General features: G+C 38.4%; 1 protein-coding gene across 8 annotated transcripts in view; it reads right to left on the bottom strand.

Annotated features, from left to right (window-relative positions):
- Nucleotides 1-22,713, bottom strand: part of SEMA5A (semaphorin 5A) — a 306,539-nt gene that overhangs the window by 105,733 nt on the left and 178,093 nt on the right. For all 8 annotated transcript variants that reach the window (XM_068162023.1, XM_068162027.1, XM_068162025.1 and 5 more), the window contains 3 exons: nt 12,031-12,316; nt 8,803-8,938; nt 5,205-5,409 (listed from right to left, as the gene is read on the bottom strand). In XM_068162023.1, coding sequence (XP_068018124.1) covers nt 5,205-5,409; nt 8,803-8,938; nt 12,031-12,316 — 627 coding nt within the window. The remainder of the gene's footprint in view (nt 1-5,204; nt 5,410-8,802; nt 8,939-12,030; nt 12,317-22,713) is intronic.

The raw sequence follows: 22,713 nt of genomic DNA, 5'->3' as shown, positions 1-22,713 counted from the left end.
CTATGATGCTCACACATAAATTGTTGTCAGTGAATAATTTAACCAGCTCTAGTTAGAGCCATCTATTTATTAAGAAACATTTTTAGCACTCTCCAACTGGAGCTAGCAGAATTATTTATCTCTAAATATGGTGATAAAGTCAAGGGAAATCAGTACTAGTAGACATTTTAAATGCTGAGTTTGATTATCTAGAGCCCTATGGTATAATTTGTAACTATGTTGCCTGAACTTCAGATGTGACCATTCTTATTTGGTAGCATTTTAAAGCCACTTTGCCCAGTATAGATGACATAACACATGAGCCAGTGGCAAATCAATATTGCTGTGTTTCAATTACAGAGTAAAAGATCTACAGCTCACACTGTCCTTCTTTGTCTTTGTATTCTACATAGAAAATAATATAAACATCCTAGCAGGAGTATATAACAGGTATTTGCTGTAACATTAGAATAAATCCCAGATGAAACCATGAAATCTTTTAAACCTTTCTTTCAAACTTTTAAGCAAAATATTTCGTGGAATGATTAATATATAGACCAAGCATTCAGCTAGGGTTTTCCTTTCTCAGAGGTAGTGGTGACTGCAAAAGGAGCGGAGAATAAGGTTATTGATTTTATGGCTTACTGATGCTTTAGAAAAAAATAAAATGTTCAAGACCAGCATGTGCTCTTAGGATATGCACCAGGTCTAGACGGCTGTACAACTGATAAATGTCCTTGCTTCATATTGCATATGCATATGGCATAATGTCAGAAGGATAAGAATTTATGAGGAAGTAATTTCAAAAGTGCTGCTGGGGTGCCCTGCAACTGTTTAAAAGCACGGCATACTTCTGTTAAGAAAAGACATAAGAAGCAAAGCAACTGTGTTGTCTGCTGCAACAGAAGTAGTTATAACAGGTGGTGACTGTCTGTCACAGGCTATACTCTCCATTATTAACCTGCTGATTTCTCTGCTTTGTCTTCCTGGGTTAACACAGCCCACTCTCACAAGCCCCACTCCCCCAATATATACAGGAGAGAAAATGACACAAAGAAACCCCTCCTGGTTGAGATAAAAGAGTTTTACTGGAAATGAGATAATACAATGCACAATTATCTTAGCCTGTTTGCAGAAAAGCACAGCAAAATGCAGAAGCAGCCGCTGAAGCCAGTGACCTCTCCCCACCTCCCTGACCCACAGCCCACTCACTGCAAAAGACAAACACCCCAAACCCAGAAACTGGAAGCAGCAACTGGAACAGGAAGCCTCCCATGGTACAATCTGAACTTCAAGCCCTAAAATACTTTGCTCCAGCCAGCACTTTCATTTTGAAGCTGGCAGGATGGCAGCGTGGAATTGAAATCATCATGAGATTCAACTCAACCCACGACATCTGTTTTTAAACTAGAAAGCATTAATATATGCAAATAGACCTACAACTTTCACACTGGGCTTGTGACTCAAATTTATCTATTTTGATCACTATTACTATTATTGCATCTATAATGTAATTTAGAGTGCTTCTATAAACTGAGGCAAAGTAAAAAATTACCCAAAGATTGCTTCCAATAACCTCAGCACACTTGAGATAACACAGTCAGAAATTTCACCTTGGAAAAAATTCAGTCAGCTTTAGCTTTGTTGCTCTCCTCATCAGGCATGAAATGTATGTAAGTATATATTTTTGCTTATAATCTTAAGGTCAGTAACTTCACACACACTACATATGCTATGACACCATCCACATTAAACTGTGAAAGCAGCACACTTTGACCAGAAGCTGTTGTCTGCCAGGAAAATAACAATATTTCAACTGAGATTTTTAGCAAACACACATACAACTTTTTTTTCCTTGTTACGACCTGTGGTCATTCCCTAGCAAAAACTGTGAATGTAACAAAAAGCACAGAGGAATCAAATTATGCACTATTTTGTATCAATTTACTCTCATCTAGTAAGACAAACAGGATAAATACAAACCATTTTGACAGCATTTCCAATAAATATCTCTCCCTTTCTTCATAATCATAGCTGCATTTAGTTCATCACAATTATTTTTACTATTACTTTCTGCATTGATACTTGGAATTTTGAGGTCTTAAGAGGGAGAACAAAATGTTTTCTAAAACTTCTTGGAAAGGGAAGTACAAAATCTGTTCAGATATCATCCAGGCATCTTTAAGACTCAGGTAAAACCTGGCTTTATGATTAAAAAATTCATTCAGTTCTGTAAATGACCCACTCCTTAAAGACATACAGTGTAGCCAACAATAAAACTTTCTCTAGGTTTCATGCTCTTTGTAAGTCAGTCATTCCTCAGTTTCATAAATGCTGAACTCTAAATCCCAATACTCAAGGACCACCACTGGGCATTATACTCTTTTGACTTAGGATACAGAACAGATATACTCTGTCCAGTGGGACTTAAGAAAGTAGAGAAAAGGGGGGGTGAGGGTGTGTGTGGGGGGTGTGTGAGGTGGTTCCATCAAGTAATTTTAAAATAGTGTCTTAAAGCTTCTTTTCAGACAGTGCAAATGTTACCTTTTCTGAGCTCCTAACAAAGAGCAACCAGAAAACGCTTTCAGAACACCCTCAACTAGACTCCATACCTAATTATTTTCTTAGCAATTCTAAGATATCAATACATTTTGCAACAGTTCTCTAAATAAGCCTACTTGCTCTTGTTGCAGCATCCTGTTTGCTGAAAAAGGCTTTGAAAACCTTTTTACACTGGCAAAAGTTTTAACCGTGGAACACCCAGGCTTTTATATTGTAAGGAAGAAATAATAAGGAGAAAAAAATATGAGAGGGGAAAAAAAGGTAGGGAAACAAAATACTTAACATATAACACCATTTTGCTTGGATATTTTTCTAATGAAGAAGGAAATTCATTTATTATTGAAAAATGGTTGGGATAGTGGACTTTTTTTCTAGCTTGGGCTGATTTTCATTTCTTATTTTAAATGATTTTAGGTTCAGAACTTGTCTGAAGGCTTTCCTTGATTTTCCTTTCTGAACCTGTGAAAGTTGTTTCAGGGAATTCTGTCTGCCTAAAGCCAGCAGCACTGTGCTAGCTCTAGGCAGCACAAAATTAGCAGGCATTGACATGTCCTTTCATTCTGTATTAGAAGTCACTGCAGTGAAAGATTAAGATGTGTTTCCAAAATACATTTTTGATATAAGCAGCAGAATGATGACTTGGCAAAGGTTTAGGAAATGAAAACTGCTGACAAAGCAGAATGCACTTCTTTGCTTACTCCCAGCCTCTCCTCTTATTTCAGGTTTAAAATAAGATTACATTTTTATACTGTCAGTGTTATTGTCCTCTGTAATATTTGTATTGTAACAGCAGGATGGGTAGGTAAGTGAATGTGAGTAGGGAGAAGAAAGAGTTTTCTCTCAGCTACTGTCCATCTGCTTCAAACAATGGGATTTTTGCTTGGAGTAACACAGTGGAGTACCCATTTATATTCAGCCTGATCTATATGCCCACCTTTTCACTGAAGCAGCTTTGTACAATTTAAAAGACAGATCTAGTAAGAATATTGTAATGAATTATAACTATGAAAGTTATGTACAGTACATTTTACACAGCATGGGTTGGATCTGTCCTGCTTTACATCACTAGGTATGAATTGCTTACTGGCTGTATTTATATTAGAGATGAATGTACTTTCCTTTTGGCAGCAGAAAGTAAAATGACATCTATTACTACTGCTGAGTAAAAATGTAATTTAGTCCAACCAATTTGCAGATATATGATAGAAGAGGATAACTTTGGTTAGAATGGGCATCGGAAGGTCTAAAATCCAACCTTTTGTTCAAAGGACAGCTGGATATAACACAGTCTGGGTTACTGCCTGGTTCTGAAAACCTCTGAGGATGGAGACTGCACAATCTCTCTTGGAAATCCAATATACCACCTGAGCATCCTCAGAGTGAAAAAGGTGGAGTTTTTTAATACCCAGTCTGAAACTCTCTGCCTGTTGTCTCTTGTTTTCCACCATTCACCACCATGAAGATCCTGGCTCCATTCTCCATGTAATTCCCCTGTAGGTATTTGCAGGATGTTACAATGCCCCCCACTGAAGCCTTCTAGGATGAACAAGGCCAGCTGCTTCACCTTCTCCTCTTAGGACAAGGTGCTCCACAGAAAGCTGGACTCTACAGAATTTGCTCCAGTTTACTCATGTCCTTCTTGCATTGGAAGGAATGTGTTTGGTATATGCACTCTTGACAATTGAAAAGATATAGAATATACAATTTTCATAAGTAAATCAGAATTTCAGTAATTAAAATGATTGATTTGATCAATGAAAATGTTGAAATATACTCAGTTAAATGCAAGATCAAATAAATAGGATTAGGATTTTTTTTCCCTCCTGTTGATCAATGGATTCTTTCCCTACATTTATTGTATTTGGTGCCTACTCACTGTGAGACTAACTATGCACATAAACAAATCATTGCTTTGATGAGTTATCCTCTATCGATGGGAACAGGACTAAGCATCTGAGAACCACCCTAGGTTTTATACTATGAGGCTCTAAATACATTACTCTAACATAGTATTTCAGGAGGACATATCTGTGCTGCAAAAACAGTTCTCTGACAACCTCACTACTTTAACAAGCTTGAAATTTTGAAACAAGAAACCAATATTTCTAACCAAGGCAATTTGAGGTAGAGGATTAGTTTTCTTTCATTGCTAAGATCACATATAAATGGACAAATAATAAGGCAGGATATACAACTGTAAAATCAACGACTTAAAAATGAGAAAGAATGGAAAGGTAATGAAATATTTGCCAGCTGAAAAGTCAGAAATAGAAGTAATATTACAAATAACAAATACAATTGCTGTTATTGCTATCTCAGAGGATGCTAAACCATCTTAGCTTGGGGGAGACTGTACCCTGAACTACATAAAAAGAAAAAGGAGAACATTTTGAAATCTTGTTTGTAGAATTCATAACCCTTCACTTACTCAAGATTATGAAGGCTTCATATCTTCGAAGGAACAAAGGAAACAGACACAAAATTGGAGTTCACAATGTAAACAAAGACATTGTAAACTGCTGAACTCAGCTACCTAGAAAAGGTAGAATAGTGAAAATTGTCCTTCAAGGTGCATCATACCTATTTCATAAGTGATTCTCAGAATGTTAGAATTATAGACCTCATAAAGTTTTGCAGTTTTCACAGCAATGCAGTGCTCATACCTGTGGCAAGATAGATGATATGGAAAAGCATGTCCTTGCCCTGCACGACATCCACAACCACATGGGAAAATCGGCTGTTGTCTTCCATGAAGTAAGGAATTGGAATAACTGGTTGAACAACCTCATGCATTAAGAAGAATCTTTGAGCATCTTGAAGATTTCTCTCAGTCATATTTACATACAAGCCCTGGTCCATGGTGCCACACTGTAAACACAGAAAAGTAACAACACTTTAGGTCAATGATAACAACAGATTCAATCTCTGATTTACAGCACAAGAAACTAACAATCCCAGAGCATATCTTGTAGTGACAATGTAGAATTCCACTTTCAGGTCTCATTTTGGTGATGACCAGACTGTCTACACAGTGACTGATTATCCAGTGGGCTATAGTAATATATTGCTATATCCTGTGCTCACAAGGCAGGAAGGAGAAAATCTGCCATTCAACAACCTTCACATTTTCTGAGTAGTTTTCTTTATAATTTACACAGACACAGTGCTAAAGACAATTTTTCAAAGGAAACCCAGTGTTTGACTATAGCCAGGTTCTGAGAGAAATCCCAGGTGAAAGCATCACACACGGTTTTAGGAGCTCCGTCAGACCTTATGTTTACTAGCCAACACTAGATAGGGTGAAGCTCTAACTGCAAAATGTTATCCTTGATAAAGATATTTGAGCTATGGCACTGACTGCATTTTATATCTGCAAGCTGTACTTTTTCCTTATAGGAAAGTATTCACTAATTGCACACACAAATTTCAACCACAAATAAACAAAGCAATATAAACAGCAGTTAATTTTCACATTTTTGTGTTTAAGTCTTCTACTAACTGAGGACATGAAAGAGAAAGCTGCTTAACATGTGAACATGTAAGTATCCACATTTACACATGCATAAGTGCATCATAGAAGCAAAGCAGTGCTTCACAATATTTATCAATGTCTCTTCCAGCCCCTAACATTTTGTGAGTCTGTGATATTCAAAGAATATTAGGGGTTGGAAGGGATCTAGAAATATCTTCTAGTCCAACCCCCCCTACCAGAGCAGGATCACCTATAAAAATCACACACAAACACACCCAGGTGGGTTTGAACATCTCCAGAGAAGGAGACTTCACAATCCCCCTGGGCAGCCTGTTCCAGTGTTCCATCATCCTTACAGTGTAAAATTTTTTTCTCATGTTTACATGGAACTTCCTATGCCTCATCTTCCACCCACTGTCTCTTGTCCTGTCCTGAGTAGGTGAATACTTTGAGGATAAATCTACTTCTGAGACTGAGCAGACAGAACTTCTGATAGTTTATCTGAAGGACTCTACAAAAGAAAACTCCTCCTTTCTGGGAAGGAAACTTGTGACTCAGACAAAGAATATATACCATCTATGTAAGTATATACTCCAAAGCACCATTAAGTCACAAAAATTAGTTACACCCAGCTCTAAGCACTAGACTACCTTATGTATTGGTTTGGCTGAGCTGGAGTTAATTCTCCTCAAAGCATCTTTCCAGTGCTGTGTTTTGCATTGCTGTAGTTGGGTATTGATAGCATATCAGTGTTTTGGCTACTGCTGAATGAACACCCAGGCTGTGCTTTTCCAACATTTCGCCAGCCCAAGAGTATGCTGAGTGATGAGCAAGATCTTGGGAGGGGACTCAGCTGAGCCAGCTGACGCAAACCGGCCGAAGGGGTATTCCATGCCATACGACATCAGCTCAGATATAAGAACTAAGTGAAAGAAGGAAGTGTGGAGATATTCACCCATGGCATTTGACTTCCAGAGTAACCGCTATGCATAGAGCCCTGCTTCCTGCTGACAGGAAGTAGGGAACAACATCTTTGTTTGCTTTTGCTTCCACGAGCGGTCTTTGCTGGTGTTTTGCATTATTACATTGCTTCTACCTTATTACTGGCCTTTTGTTATATTTTCCCCTCTCCCCTGTCCATCTAAGAAGGGGAATGATAGAGTGGCTTTGGTGGGCATTTGGCTCCCAGCCAGGGCAAAACCACCCCAATGCATCACTGCTGAAATGAGGGAGCCAGACATACACAGCAAATTCAACAGAATAAAAGATAGCATCATCAAAAGATCAGATTTATGGTGTCATTAATAATGTTAATGTCAATTGGCTTCAGTACTGTGTGGTAGATGGCCACCCTGCAATCTTTAACACTAGAACTTTACTTGCAAATTGGATGAACTAACAGACATACTAAAATCAGCCAGACTATCCACACAAGGGATTTCTTCAACACCTCAGTCTTGACTAGGATTTAGAGATGAGCAGGAACAGTGCAACAGAGACTTTTACCATTTTTGCACAGCCATCAGGCTGTCATCTTTCTCTGTATGTACCATTCTGTATGGGGTGTTCTCACAACAGTTATTGACACATTGATACAAGAAAGAATAGAAGATTTTTACAGATGGGTATTTATTCAGTTTTTCTCCAAAAATTTAGTCTTGCTCAGACCCCCTTACTATCCCTATTTTGACAATATAAGTATTTTTACAATATGTAAAAAGCTATATACAAATATAGCCTGCTTCTGCAATAAGGGTAACCTAAATAATATCTTGTGGTTTGGGGCTAATACCACATACACTGCTTAGAAAAGATAAGGAGGCTTTGTAATTCAGAGCAAATTCAGTGACTTATTTTCCTTAATTTCTATAAATCAAGATGTAATTAAAACTACCTCAAACCCTCTGTGGGTGATTCTATTTGATGCTTACAAAGCCCCCATGATTCCTACAAGACAGGGAAAGCTAGTCTTTGGAGCAGCACTGAACTTGTGAAATTGCACTGAGCTTAAGGGAAGCTGAAAGGTGGATAAAGGATACTTAAGTATCTTGGTGAAAAAGCTATTGTTAATCACTGAATTAATGCTGTTTTCACTTCTGTTTCCCTTGCTAGAATTACACTCACTAAAATTGTCTTTGTAGGTATGGTGACTACACAAAAGGAGGAAACAATATATATGTGGTTACCTGAAATACCTTTTTGTTTTTGTAGAAAGTTCCACTGAATGACCCACCTTGGACTAATTAGTTTTATGCTGTCAGCCAACTGCATATGATTATACCCTCTGAGGCTGACAAGTTCAAAGGAGAGGCACACAAATTCTTTTAATCAGACACTTCAGAGAGTGTGGATTACATTGCACAGGAAAACATCAAAATCCTGACCACTCCTCCTGTAGCCACCCTCTCCTTTAGCCCTCCACCCTTTTCTGGCAGACACTGTTCCTTTTTGTCAAAGAGAATAGCGGTTTGATCATACTTCAGTCAGAAATTAATGTTACCTAGACAGATAACTATAGTGCTTCATTTTGACAGAAGATTGAAGTTAAGCCTTTTTTTCCCTACCCTTCAAAGCACATCTGCTTTTCAACCCAAATTGTTTTGTGGATGGATAAAATTAAGTATGTTGAAATAAGGGGACCTTTTAAGTTTGGGGTTTTTTTGTGTTTGTTTTGTTTTGATTTTCTGTATTTTTTAAGGTCCTAGGCTATGACTTATTAACTATGAAGCATATAGTACTTTGAAATAAAACCTCATGTGAACTATCATCCTTCTCCCACACATCTGTACCTGAAAATTAGGGTTAGGATTGGGATATGGAAGCCAAGTCGAGCGAGAGTTTTCCTGGTATTTGAAGGGTCCATTAAAGGCCTGAGTTATGGCACTCAGGTTGAAAACACAGACTGCTGAGGCTGCTATGCTGTTCCTGGAAAAGAAATATAAACATTAAAATGCATTTGTTGAAAAATTAAACAAAAAAACCCTAACAAAAAACCCCAGTAACTCTGCAATCCCTCAAATAATTAGCAAAGCAGATATGTCATCCAGGAGATGGAACCTCAAGATAATGATATATGATGTGCTGATTCTAGGCATGCACATTGGTTTTAAAATTCTTGCCAACAGCTAGTGTGGGAAAAACTCCAAACTTCCTGCCTTCTGCTGCTGTTTTAATACCAGAAGTCTACATTTCCACATATTCCACACATATCATCACTTTCTTGTACACAACCAATGGCAGCACAACAGAAGTAAGGATTATCAATATATGGTATCTCTCTAGACTCTACGAAATCCCTGGTTTTGATTCTGCAAAAAGCAGTCTTCCAAAAGATGTGGTACAGCAATAAGAATGCAAGTTCCAGAAGCCTATTAAGAGAAAATAACCTGTGCTACATACTTCACGAGATATCCTTTCTCTGAACAAACAGAAACAAATAGCAGCCAGGCAAAGCATAGTTTCCTGTTCTTGGTGTGACAATAAAGTAATTTTGCGCAAGGTAAAGATTGTAATCCAGTGGCCATAAGAGTTCCTCATTTGGAAAACTGCACTATTCTTTTCTACAGTTTGACAGATGACAACTGATCCACAGCGTTCTAGTTATTTATCTGTTTATTTATTTGTTTATAATTTAGCCTGTAATTTGTACAAGGCTGAAGAAAACCTACTACAGAAACCTCAAAATTATGGAAATTGACAAGAATCCCAGGGGATCACATCTACCAACAATCAGGAAAAAAAGTTAGGATATATCGATTAATAGCAGAACAGAAGAGTAATTTGCTCTCTTATGCTTGTCACTCCTATTTCAAAGAAACACCAGTACTTGAACTTTCATGCTAGCAGTTTCTGCAGAATCAATTCTCATTGGATTTGATAATTCCTTGCTTATATAAACTACCACTAAATGCAGCTGCCTAATAGTACTAATCATACCAATGTCTTCTAGAATTTCTTGGAAGTCCTTGAAGGACATTAGACTCATGCTTACAGATTTTCAGATAGTCTGAAAGAAACAAAATCAGCTTCATTATGAAGCAGTGGCTATAGTGGACTTAACAGTCAGACACAAAGAAAGCAGGCAGGGTTTGTTATTACTCAATCTTTAATGACAGAAATGCTTCATTTTTTCCTCCCACAAGTATATTAAATTATATTCACAGTGTACTAGAAAAAGCACTAAGATACAATCAAATCATTGCAATTCTGAAGATATTGAGATTGAAGAATGCTAAATAGGATACAGTAATATGTGATGCAGTTACATCAACAGAAAGAAATACGTTTTTCCCTTTCACAGGAAATGCTGGTGCTTCTCCACCATCAGGTTGCAGGATAAAAGGTAGATCCTATGGGTTGTAAGGATATCCGTGAATAAGCCTTCAGTGTAGGGAAGTAATCCTCACTTTACAACATCTCAAAAATAGCCAAAAGTTTAGTTACAACATTTGATGGCAGGAACAAATGTCATTTAAATGGAACTATTAAAAATCCCACCCCTAAACAGTTGCAACTAATTCCACTTTGAATAGGTAATCTCTGGGTAGACAAGGGGAAATGCTGAGCCATTGAGGTAGAAGTAGCAGCAATGTTTCAAATACTGTATCCTTCCATTTGGAAAAGGTAGTCTCCCATCAGCAAGTATTTTCAGAAGAGCAGTGGTGCTATGGTGTGCTAATGCCAGCCCTGCTAACCTTACTCATCCACAGAATTTGTGTCACTTGTAGGACAGGAAACTCCACAATTCCTCAAATTGTCAGGACAACCTTTCTGAAAGATATGAGACTCCTTCCCCTTCCATGGCCAAAGCCCTGTGGATTTTCTGGAGCAGATTCCTCCAGTCAGGCTTTCCCTGGCAGAAACTAAGACACACTCCATCATCTTTGAAGGATTATGAAGAACAGGAGGGATGCCTGAGGACTGGGTGAAAGCCAGTGCCACTCAAATATTCAAACAAAGGCAAAAAGGTGGACTCAGGAAACTACAAGACCAGTAAATCCTAAATTCAAAGTCATGCTCACTATCTAAACTACTTAGGGATTGTAATTTGTTGTCATTGACTATTTCCAACAGGCTAATGGCTATTTATAGAAGGTAGGTATGCAGGTGTTTACAGCAGCAGTAAGGGGCACTGATCTACATTTTTGATGACCAAGTACCATTAAAAATTCTAGGCAAAACTGACTTACACAGCAAAACACTGCAAGCAGGTAAGAGAACCGGAAACCAAGATCCAAAACTGATCTAGTGGTCCAAACACTGGGCTATGGAGCTCAGGCTGCTCTCTCTGAGCAGTATTTAAACTCCAGTTACCATGTTTAAAGTAACAACAGACATTTCTGAAACAAATGTTTCTTTTTCCCTAAAAGTCCTTACTTCCAACTCTTAAGCTTAGAGCCCAGGGAGCTTTAAGGTGCATCCTATGTTTTAATTTTTAACAAATTTTCATTTTTAAGGCCAAATTGTACATTTTTAAAATTTTACCTTTTTGATGGAACAGGTTCAGTTAAAATTAGATAAAACTCTTGGTTTGATCACCAAACTCCCATAAGTATATGTTAGGATTCATTTAAAATACATAAAAGCTCCTCTTCCACTGTTGGTAAGGTGAGGTCTTCCTGACATGCTCAAATTACATCATGTCAAACTCATGATCCTGTCACACTACAGTTAAAAAAATATTCCTTTTATTAACACATCATGTATTACAACAGTGTGCAAACTAAAAAATGTGTTTGCAACAATGTATGGTCAAGCTGACTGAATAGTCTTAAACATGACTGGCTCCCTGCTGTAAGGAAATATTAAGAATTCTTCCTTCTATTGTAAGTCTTCAACAATTCATATGGGATGCGTTTGGACCTGACACTTGTTCATATGAGAACACTGGATTGAGCAAACCAGTAGTTTGAATTTATGATGTTTACCTGGCATATGCAGAAGAGACCAGCTCAGAAGCTTTAGTTTTTACTGTCACAAATAGCAAGAAAACAAAATATATCACAGAATTTACTTACACATTAGTGGTAAAAATCCCATAGATCAACTCCAGTTCTGGCAGGAAGAAAGTGCTCTGCAGTTCATTATAGTAAAATGGAATTTCTCCAGGGCGAGAGCAGTTCAGCCGAGCTTTCATGAAGGTAGTCCAAGTATCCTCCAACACAAACTTGCCACCAATGTCATTCTTGCACACTCGAGCAGCACGAGAGAAGACTGTTTTCCCGCAGTCATGTTCCACTGCATTCTCCCGGAAGAAGAAGTAGGTAAAGTTCCCAATGTCATAAGATGACACAAAATTTGGTTCTGAAAATAACAGAATAAAGGATTATTTAATCTATTCTTGTGATGTATTCCCTAGTATTAACATGGAAGCTGGATTTATCTTCAATCATTATGTTTAGAAAAACACACCTTGTATTATCCTTTCAGGTAATTGCCCAATGAAATCTGATTTTATGTCCAGCCAGGAGTTTGAGCTACATGAACTAGAGCTAGACAGACTCTCTGCTCTAGATGTCTATCACATGTGACTGTGCTGAGTACCCCTGGCCCAGCTCACTGTAGTCTACCATGAAAAGTATCTCGGATGCTTTCCACATAGGGGTGTAGTATCATCTTACAATGTAATTGCTTTATCTGTTGTGTTAATTTTGTTTCTGCTTTGTCACCATGCCATTACTCCAGATTAGCAGAATAACAGTCAGGAACTGAGCGTTACTAATAATGTTCTTGAAAGCTGTAATGAAAAGAGAACTCTATGTAATGAAAAGAGAACTCTATGCAATGAACAGAGAACTCTACACAAGAGCATTTCGTAACTACATTTCAGCCTTATCTCAAAGCTTTTAGTAGTATCACAGGCTTTAAAAACAATAAATTCTTTTTACAGTGACTAAAAACTAATTGAAGAAACTGACAGTCATGCAGCAGAAATGACAGAATGTACAACAAAACATAGAAAACATCAGATGGAAATGTTTCTTATAATAAAAAGAAAAAAGGAAACACTGGATACCAAAAACAATGAACATGCAGCCTTTCTTAAAGGCAAGACAAATTTGATACAAAGATCTTTGGAGAAGAGACTCTCTTGTGCGAGTCACCATTACAGGGCACTGCTATCCTGGAGAAAGAAACAAAACTTTTTTTAAAACCCTTTTAGTTTAGTCTTGTAAGAAATTTAATAGGGGAACATTTCTTGACAGCACTTTTGCTAATTTAACTAAAGTACTTTTAGGAATACCAAGCTAACTAAAGAAATAAATAACCCACTCTTCCTCATTATCCAACTTTGATTTATATCCATACCACACCTAGCTGTTATCTGTCTTTATCTGTAATGTACTTTACTCCCTCACTCTAAGTAATATACTCTCAGATTGTTCTCCTAAACATCGTAGGAACTACTGTCTATGAAGGAAAGAAAAAGCATTGTGGGCAAAACTTGGCCTACTTGTCCACCATACTAAAGGTAGGTCTTAAAATAATATCCACTGAAGATAGACATTAAAAAAAATAATAATCCACCTGAAACAGCATGAAAAAGTAAGAACCTCCAACTGTTTGACTTTTTTGTAGCCTACAGTTATGCTTGCTGATTGAAATTATCTCAAAAATATCTAGACTGGTATAAAAAGATTCTACTTTGTTGTGCAAATACATCAATTTGATTTACCCACAAAAATATCATGTACATCCATTAAACATGGAGGCCCTGCCTTGAGGCATGAGGATGCTGCTTCTCACTGGAGGCCCATTGATACAACAAGATCTCTACATTGGCATTACATGAAGCACTCAAGTATGGAGAATAATGAGTTATGAGTAAAATCTTCATGAACTGAAGAATAAAAATCACATGACAAACATTCAGAACATTGAAAAATCCATGTCAGTCTCTCAAGACACAATATTTTAAAGTTGCACTGACAATTACAATACCTGTGCAAATTAAAACTAGCAATCATATTTCATGGACTCAAACCAGAAATAATATACCATCTGCAAACATCCATGTATAGACTATAATGATTATGAACTGATGAAACTGTGACCTGCTGAATACAGCTTGTGAAATTTTCATTTGCATGAAGTACAATAATCTGAGTGCTATCTTGGGGAATTCTATGGCTATGTAAGGACCATGGTGTCAGATTTTACTTATTTCCTCTTTAGGAAAAGGGAACCAAATAAATTCAAAGCTCCAAAGGGAAAAGAAGATTTCCATCTAGGATAAATTAGTTCATATGTTCCCAAATATTGTGCTGTGAGCTCTATTTATTGACATGGATGCCTTGCCATAGAGGTTTTCAACGCAGCAAATGAAGTGTATCATTTGGTTCCTGCTGAATTTGCAAATAGTTCTGGAAGGGTAAATGTATCTCATTTGTGAATTATTAGATCATTACAACAAGTGTAAGGACTCTGCTGTGTGCTAGGATACAGCTTGTATGAAACAACATGAGAATGTCAACCTTTAATAATGTCATAAGTATTGTATATGACATTTATAGGTTTTTATATATTCAGTTTATGGATGCATCAGGCAGACTAGACTTTCCCAAATTACATGGAACCAGTGGAGCCAGGAAATCAAGAAAATTAGTTTGCCAATGTGACACAACCAAGACCTGCGATGCACAACACAGAGCAGTACTACACAGGTGCACAAGTCCATGCACTGAAAGCACCAGGTGGCTAGTTAGTGCTGTCTTTAGGCAAGCATGCTATAGTGTACTACTTCTGCAGTTTGCTTACTCAGCATAAAGGCTGAGAATCTCCACAGTTTCCTTTATAAAGCAGCATGACTATCCTGCAAGGATATTTCACCACAGACTCTCCCAACTTATTTCAAGAAAGATGACTGAACCATGTGAAGCCATGATACTGTTTTAATCTAAAATAATCTAATTGTTGTGCTAAAGGTTGGAGAAAAAACATGCTTTCCAGGGAACAGTCTCTGCTCTTAAGGAGAAGGCACTTACTAGGGAGAGACAGCCCAGAGAACAGCATTATTGTAACTTCAAAGCAAGTCTGCTCTGCATACACCAGAAGGCAGAAGGGCAGACCCAGGGATTCAGGAGCACAAAGTTTAATGAGAATGGGATGGGGCACTTTAGAGGGCAGAAGAAGCTGAATGGTTCAGCCCCACTTGAACTTGCTAATGGTGTTTAAAACAAACTTCTGAGTTAGTTACATGCAGGTTTTCACTGGGAAAGAAGTAGCTGTAGTGGTCTAAAACAAGGTTGGGAAGTAAACCCACAGTTAAACCACACAGATGACAAAGGTTGTCATGTGGAAGTTTATTTCCTGGACTTCTTTTATTTAGCACAGTAGATGTAGTTTGAGTGGGTAAAAGAACAAGAGGAACTGTACAGAAACTTTTTTTTGGGGGGAAGAGCACTGGAAACAGGAAATAGGAGCCTGTGAGAGCTGTATGACAGTATCTGAGGCAGCCCTGGCCTGGAATTCATTCAGCAAGAATGCTTCCAGAGTTTCAGAGCAAGAAAGTCCGCTTGCACTCTTCACAACACTACACCCACATAAAATTCAATTAAGTACATTGATATGACTTTATTTACCTAGTTAGTGGATGCTACCATTTCCAGAGTGAACCTAATGACAGAGGATGATCTGTCTGCCTTTCTGGAGACAACAGCAATTAACATTATAGATTATGAAGTGAAAAGTCTACTCTGAGCAAGAAAGAGATGGGATTTCCTCTGACTGTCCCTGTGAGAATTGTTTACTTGTATCTCAAGTGCAATACTATTCAGTATTCAGTATCACTAAGGTTGGAAGAGACCTCAAAGATCATCGAGTCCAACAATGCATTCAGAGACCCAGTCAAAAGTTAAATTAGCCACAGATCAGCTTAAACATACACATAAAATGTGGTGCACACATAGATATATGCATGTATAATACATTAAAAACCTTAGAGTCTACAGAGTGGTCTAACTCTGAACAACACCTGCCTGGAGCTTGATCATTGACCTCACTAGATCAATGAATCACACCCTCATACTTTTCTTCCAAATATTTGTATTCAGCCAAGTACTTAATGGCTTCAAATTCTAGGAAGATGCTTCTGACGTTTGTGGTGTTGTTTTTTTGGTTTTGGGTTTTTTTGGGTTGTTGGTGGTTTTTTTTTTTTGGGGGGGGGGGGTGGGGGGTTGTTTGGTTGGTTTTCTTATGAGGTTCAACCTCCATCAAGAAATGCTCTCCAAAATGGAAGCTTAAAATAATGGAAAGAATTTAAGCTTCACATGAACCATTATGTTTTGTTTTCCTTCACCTTACTGCCATAGTTAATGGAGTCCATTTCCTATTTGATTTTTGCCATCCCTGTACAAACATTTAGCGCAGTCCTTTGCAGCTATTTAAATACAGCATAGATCTTGCATCAGGCTTACCAAGGCATCACTGCTCACAAATGGTTAAGGACAAATCATAATCATAGAGTAAAAATTCCTTACACCATTAGTCATCATAGTTACATGCATCTTCAAGACCTGAACTGTAAAATGTTAAGTCTTGGTATGAAATTGGTGGAAATCATTGTTTACTAATAGCTATTTTTCCTGCATATTTCATAATTATGTAGGCCATATGCTTAAAATGCTAGTCTGTCATAGCATAGCTAGGTACCAGTCCTTTTTGACTACTATTTCTTTTGCAGTGCTTCAGCTCTCCATGGTTTCTTTTTACATTAATTTCCTTTTGTTAAATTGAAATTGTTATGGATATGGAAAAGCAAGGACTGCAAAATACACTGAAGTCATATATGCCAGACTTCCCCCCCCAATTTTCTCTTACTCTGCTGATAGATTTTACAATTCAATGCGGTATAATCACTCATTAGACATTACATTATACTGATGTACTCTAATAAATTTGGAAATGAAATTATTTCTCTTCTGAAAAACAGTTTTCAGATCTGTTATTACACAATTTCTTGGTTTATCGCCTGTTGTTTATTTCAAATAAGTCTCCTGTTGCGGTGGGAAGCAGACAATCAATGATTGGTAATCAGGCTTCAACTTTATTGTTCGAAAGCACAGCTTATAAAGCATCTTCAGCAGCTAAATATGCACAGGTGTCATTACTCTATTAGCTATCAGTCCAGGGTTACATCATAATATCCAGCCCACTTGCGGTTAGACCCATGTGCAACTCCACAACCTCCTTTCTCAGTAGGTCTTTGTTTCACACATATACTTTGTTTCACATACTACTATCTTGTAAGTAACTATTTCACATGCTGCTATCTTATGAGAAACTGCAAGCACAGTCACAAGGCTGCGGTGGCCTTGCTGCATCAGCATACCAGCTAAGCTGTGAGCAGTAAACAGCAAGATGGAGTCTGGCCTACACACTCTGATCAAACAACTGTTCCACAGAACCACGTCCCTGCAATTCAAGCCATTCCTCAACATCCTTCATCTTCAAGGTAAAGTGTTCTCACATGGCAAAATATTTTGCAATTTATTATATCATTTTGCTGATGAAAATTTTCCAGTGACAACCTTAGTGACAAAAAACATTCTTTACTCTGATTTAATACCTACTCAAGTCCTTGAGAGCCCCATCTGGAGATCAGTGGATTTTGCATCACATATACTCACCAGATAGACACCTTGCATAGCAGTATATTAGGGGAGGATAGGAATCAAAAATATAGAGGACAACCCTAATTCACCCAGAACCTCTAAAGGTTTGAGCTGTAAGGATCTATGAAAAGGTGCAGAAGTTTGGATTGTTACTCAAAACTCTGAGTCCAGAACACCACACACACAAGAACACAAGAACAAAGGAACCCTAGCTTCTTTCTTTAAGCAGATGATGCCACCAGCATGGGGAAAAAATACCTCACACCAATTACAATGACCTACCTATTTCTCTCCAAACCCTTAGATTACCTTTTCTCCTTTTTTTTTTTCCCTTTAATTTGTCAGGGAGGAAAATAATAAAGGACTTTCCCTGCAGACCTGGTCCTCTCTCTTTTTTTGTTGCTGGTTGGTTGGTTTGCTTTGTTTTGGTTTTTGTGGTTTTTTTTTTTCATAACAGAAAGGAAACTAGAGCTCACCTTCATGATCAACACCTTTCATTTTTAAGTGTGCTACTGAAATTTTATGTCTCCAATATTTCTGTCCTCCTTTCCTCTGTGAATGCAGTTTTTCATGTATTCATGTTTCCCAAAAGTCATCCATTTGTCTACCTTCCCTTTGATGAGGTGTATTTAATTCTAAGTTCTTTTCATTCTGTCTCCCCATGTATCAGAGTTTTCTCCAGCATTAATGAGGCTGACACTTTATGTCACACCTCTCCACAGCTGGGTGCAGAAGATCTGCATGCAGCAGTGTCTTTCTTCCTTTCCCATTTAGCCTCTCCAACTGGCACTCGAGAGGAGCAGGCTAGATGAGATATAAAAGAGTTGTCTCTGTTCTCAGTAGCCTCCTAGTCTTTTGACAAATGAAAGGTGGACCTTGCTATGTTACCTAGGGTAGGCAAGCAGAAATAAGTTTCTGCCTTCGTGGGAAATGCTGCCTGTCTCTACTTGCAATTGGGTCACAACTATTTTATACAAAGCTACAGGCTCGGGGCAGGGTGGCTGGAAAGCCCCCTCATGGAAAAGGACCTGGGATGTCGTTGACAGTCAGCTTTACATGACCCAGTAATGTGCCTAGGTGGCCAAGAAGTCCAACAGCATTCTGGCATGTGTCAGAAATAGTGTGGCCAGTCAGACTAGGGAAGTGATTGTCCCTGTGCAATCAGCACTGGTGAGGCAGCACCTCCAATACTGTGCTCAGTTTTGGGTACCTCATTATAGGGACATTGAGTGGGTCCAAACAAAAGCAATGAAGCTGATGAAGTTTTGAGAGAACAAGCCTTATGAGAAGTGGCCGAGGGAACTGGGAACTGAATGGAGGTTGTAGTGAGGCAGGGGTTAATCTCCCAGGTTACAAGTAAAAATGGCCTCATGTTGCACCAGAGGAGGTTTAGATTGGACATGAGGAAAAATTATTTCACTGAAAGGGTTGCAATGCATCACAACAGGATGCCCAGGAAAGCTGTGAGTCACCACCCCTGGAGGAATGTAAAAGATGTGTTGATGTGATGTTTAGGAACAAGGTTTAGCGGTAGGCTTGGCAACATTAGGTTAATAGTTAGACTTCATGATCTTAAAGACCTTTTCCAATCTAACAGATTCTATGACTATTTTGGATGGGTGAGGAAATGCTGTGAAGGTGCTGTGTAATAATTTAGTCTGGTGCTGGCGAAAAGACGTCAGGGGAGGCATCTCCATCTCACATCAACTTATGGCTGTACTCCTCTGTCATTGCCACCTGGGAGAAGTTGTACAGCTTTGAAAAGAGAAATACAGAACAGCTGCTGAAATTATACCTCTAGTAGCAGCTCCAGGGAAGAAGCCTAAGGATAGCTTTTCAAAACCAGTAGGCATTTCCCTCCCATTTTAGGATACAGGCAAAAAGGATAATATACACAAAAGAACTGAACAAATAAGCAACAAGTGGTAGCATATGCTTTGCATATTTTCAGTCAGGTCTCTTATCTGAAAGCTAAAGACCAAATTGCACATTCAAAAACACCCTGGGTTTGGGTTACATAAAACATTACATAATAAGAAAAGCTTACACTAGGTAATTACAAGACTGTTCATTAAAAACAGAAAAAGGAAAGGATAACCCTGAATTATTACAGCCATTTCCATTAATCATTAAAATGGAAAGATTAATTTTTGCTTTTAGGTAATAACTTCTCTCCACATATACCTACCAGTGGCTCCTGCTACTAGTAGAAGTCTGCTAACAAAATGTATTAAACCTTGCTAACCAAACTGCCTTTGTAAGAATTTTACTGTTACTTGTGTAAAAATACCTTCTCTAGATTAATAAACTGTTACTAATTAAAACAACTTTAAGAAAGTGATCTCAGAAAAAATAATTTAAGTGTTAATCTAATAACCAAATGCTTAGGGTAGCAAGATGAAAAGTGACAATGTTACACATGTCAGCAGAGCAGAGTCAAAAGATTTCTATACTCTGCTTGTCTGCAAAGGCTTTTCATCTTTACAGATTATTATTTTCTTTCCTGTTTTGGGGCTACACCAGATGTAAGATTACATTTTCATAATCTATGGTCTGCCTACTGAAGAAGTGGCTTGACATTCAGAACGAAGTTTTCATTTAATGTATTCCAATACCATCTATCATTGCATGTTCAGGATAGAGACAACAGCTAAAATGTGTTTCAAAACAGTCAGACGTAGAAGCAATTGTAAGAAAAGACATCTGATAAATTCAGAAACCAAATGTCCCAGTGTTTGTCTGAGTGATAAAACAGAATGGAGTGATTTGTTTTTTATCAGCTAATGAATCAAATGGGCATTACAGACTAATGCAGACTTGCACACTGAAATACCGGATTTACTGATTTGAGGAGGTGAATCAAAAGGAGAAATACTTTACTTACATTTGTAAATGGTGGTCTACAGAAAAAGTTTCTAAGTCTAAGCAGTGGAGTCTTTCACTCACAGATCTGGACCCCACTGCAACTTGTGAACTACAAATCTAACTGCTCCATTCACCTCTATCCTCTAGAGCAAATGATGGTTAAGTTCTGCCACAGCTGCACTTTGCAAATCAACTCTAAAGCAAAGTCTAATCAGAAGGAGGTCTTTTCCAACCTTATTGATTCTATGATTCTATGAAGCACACAGTTAACAGTCAACTCTCTATATTATTTACATTCTATGTTACAATAAGAGCTTTCAGAGACTGAACTATACAATGAACAAATCAAGGTGTACTTTTTTCTTAATGAAAGATCTTATTTATTTGCTATAGTTCAATAATGTCCAAAGCAGACTACTACAGCAGACTAATCTTTGAATTAAATACTACAAGAGTAATTTTAAGATGGTCTAGCAACATACTGCCCTTCACTGACCTGAGCAATTGGGTGAAGCCCAAGGTCTTGCTGATTGCTTTGGTAAGAAGAAACCAATGCATGAGCTGCTTGCTTTAGACATAATCCCCAGTGTATGCTGTATCCCCTCAAATAGTTTCTCACACACAGAAATACTTGAACACAGACCCAGAGAGAAAGAGAAAGTAGAGCAGGCAGCAGAACAATACACCTTAAAGAATAAAATACTGGCAAGCATCCTTTTGACCTTCCTTTTCTTGCATATATACACACACACACACACACACACACACACACATATATATTTGAGTAACTTCAAGTACTACTTTTTTCCCTGTATGGGAAAAGAGAAGGCCAAACCACGGCATCATGAGACACAGAGATATTTGTTTCACATTTTCAAATTTACTGTATCCTGCAATCAGCAGGGCTGTTGGATGGCAAAAGCACTGGCTAATCACAGGATCACAGGATGTTAGAGGTTGGAAGGGACCTCTGGAGTTCATCGAGCCCAAACCTCCTGCCAGAGCATGACCATAGAATCTACCTCAGGTTGCATCAAGATGGGTCTTGAAAGTCTCCAGAGAAGGAGACTCCACAACCTCCCTAGGCAGCCTGTTCCAGTACTCTGCAGCCCTCCACAGGAGGTGAAACCTCCTGTGCCGTAGTTTATATCCATTGCTTCTTGTCCTATCACAGGCTGCAAGTGAAAAGAGCCTGTCCCTTCCCTCTTGACACCCAGCCCTCAGATACTTATAAACATTTATTAAATCTCCTCTCAGTCTTCTCTTCTCCAGACTAAAAAGCCCCAGTGCTCTCAGCCTCTCCTCACAGAGCATGTGCTCCAGTCCCTTAATCATCCTTGTAGCCTTCTATTGGACTCTTGAGTAGAACCCTGTCCCTCCTGAACTGTGGATCAAGGTGTTGAACAGGACTGGACCCAGCACTAATCCCTTACTAAGGGTCCTAAAGGTCAAGGTAGACTACATCCACTGGTCTCCTTGCATCTACCCATTCAGTTAGGGCATCACAGAATGCTATCAGATTAGTCAAGAGTGATTTTGTCTTGGTAAATCCATGCTGACTGCTCCTGATTGTCATCTTCTCTTCCAAATGCCTAGAGATGACCTCCAGGATGAGCTGCTCCATCATTTTTTCAGGGATGGAGGTGAAGCTCACTGGTCTTTAGTTTCCTAGGACCTCTTTCTTGCCCTTTTTGAAGGTTGGAGTGACACTGGATTTCCTCCAGTCCTCAGGCACCTCCTCCAGGCTTCTTCTCCTTCATCCAGGTTCTGGACTTCATAGGGGAGTTCAGTCTTAGGAGTAAAAACTGAAGCAAAGAAAGCATTCAGTAATTCTGCCTTCTCTGCATCTTCAGTTATCAGGGCTGCCTCCTCATTCAGCAGTGGAACCACACACTCCCTATTCTTCCTTTTCCTGTTGATACATTTGAAGAAGTCCTTCTTGTGCCCTTTTGCCTCCTTTGCCAGTTTTAGTTCCAAGAGGGATTTGGCCTTCCTTGTTGCCTTCCTACATGCCCTAGCAATTACTCTATAGTTCTCCCAAGTGACAAGTCCCTTCTTCCATGAACTGTAAGTATCTTTCTTCCATGACAATTCCTTCAGAAGATCCTTGCTCATCCATGCAGGTCTCCTATCATGTCTACCCCATTTTTTCACTCAAGGGAACACACCTATCTTGGGCTTGGAGGAAGTGGCATTTAAAAACTGACCAACTTTCTTGGGCTC

Source organism: Melanerpes formicivorus, unplaced genomic scaffold, assembly GCF_026170545.1.
Source record: "Melanerpes formicivorus ecotype bairdi unplaced genomic scaffold, bMelFor1.0.p_v2 SCAF_61, whole genome shotgun sequence".
Classification (NCBI taxonomy): domain Eukaryota; kingdom Metazoa; phylum Chordata; class Aves; order Piciformes; family Picidae; genus Melanerpes; species Melanerpes formicivorus.
The sequence above is the reverse complement of the archived record's forward strand: the minus strand, read 5'-3'. Positions and strand labels throughout refer to the sequence as shown.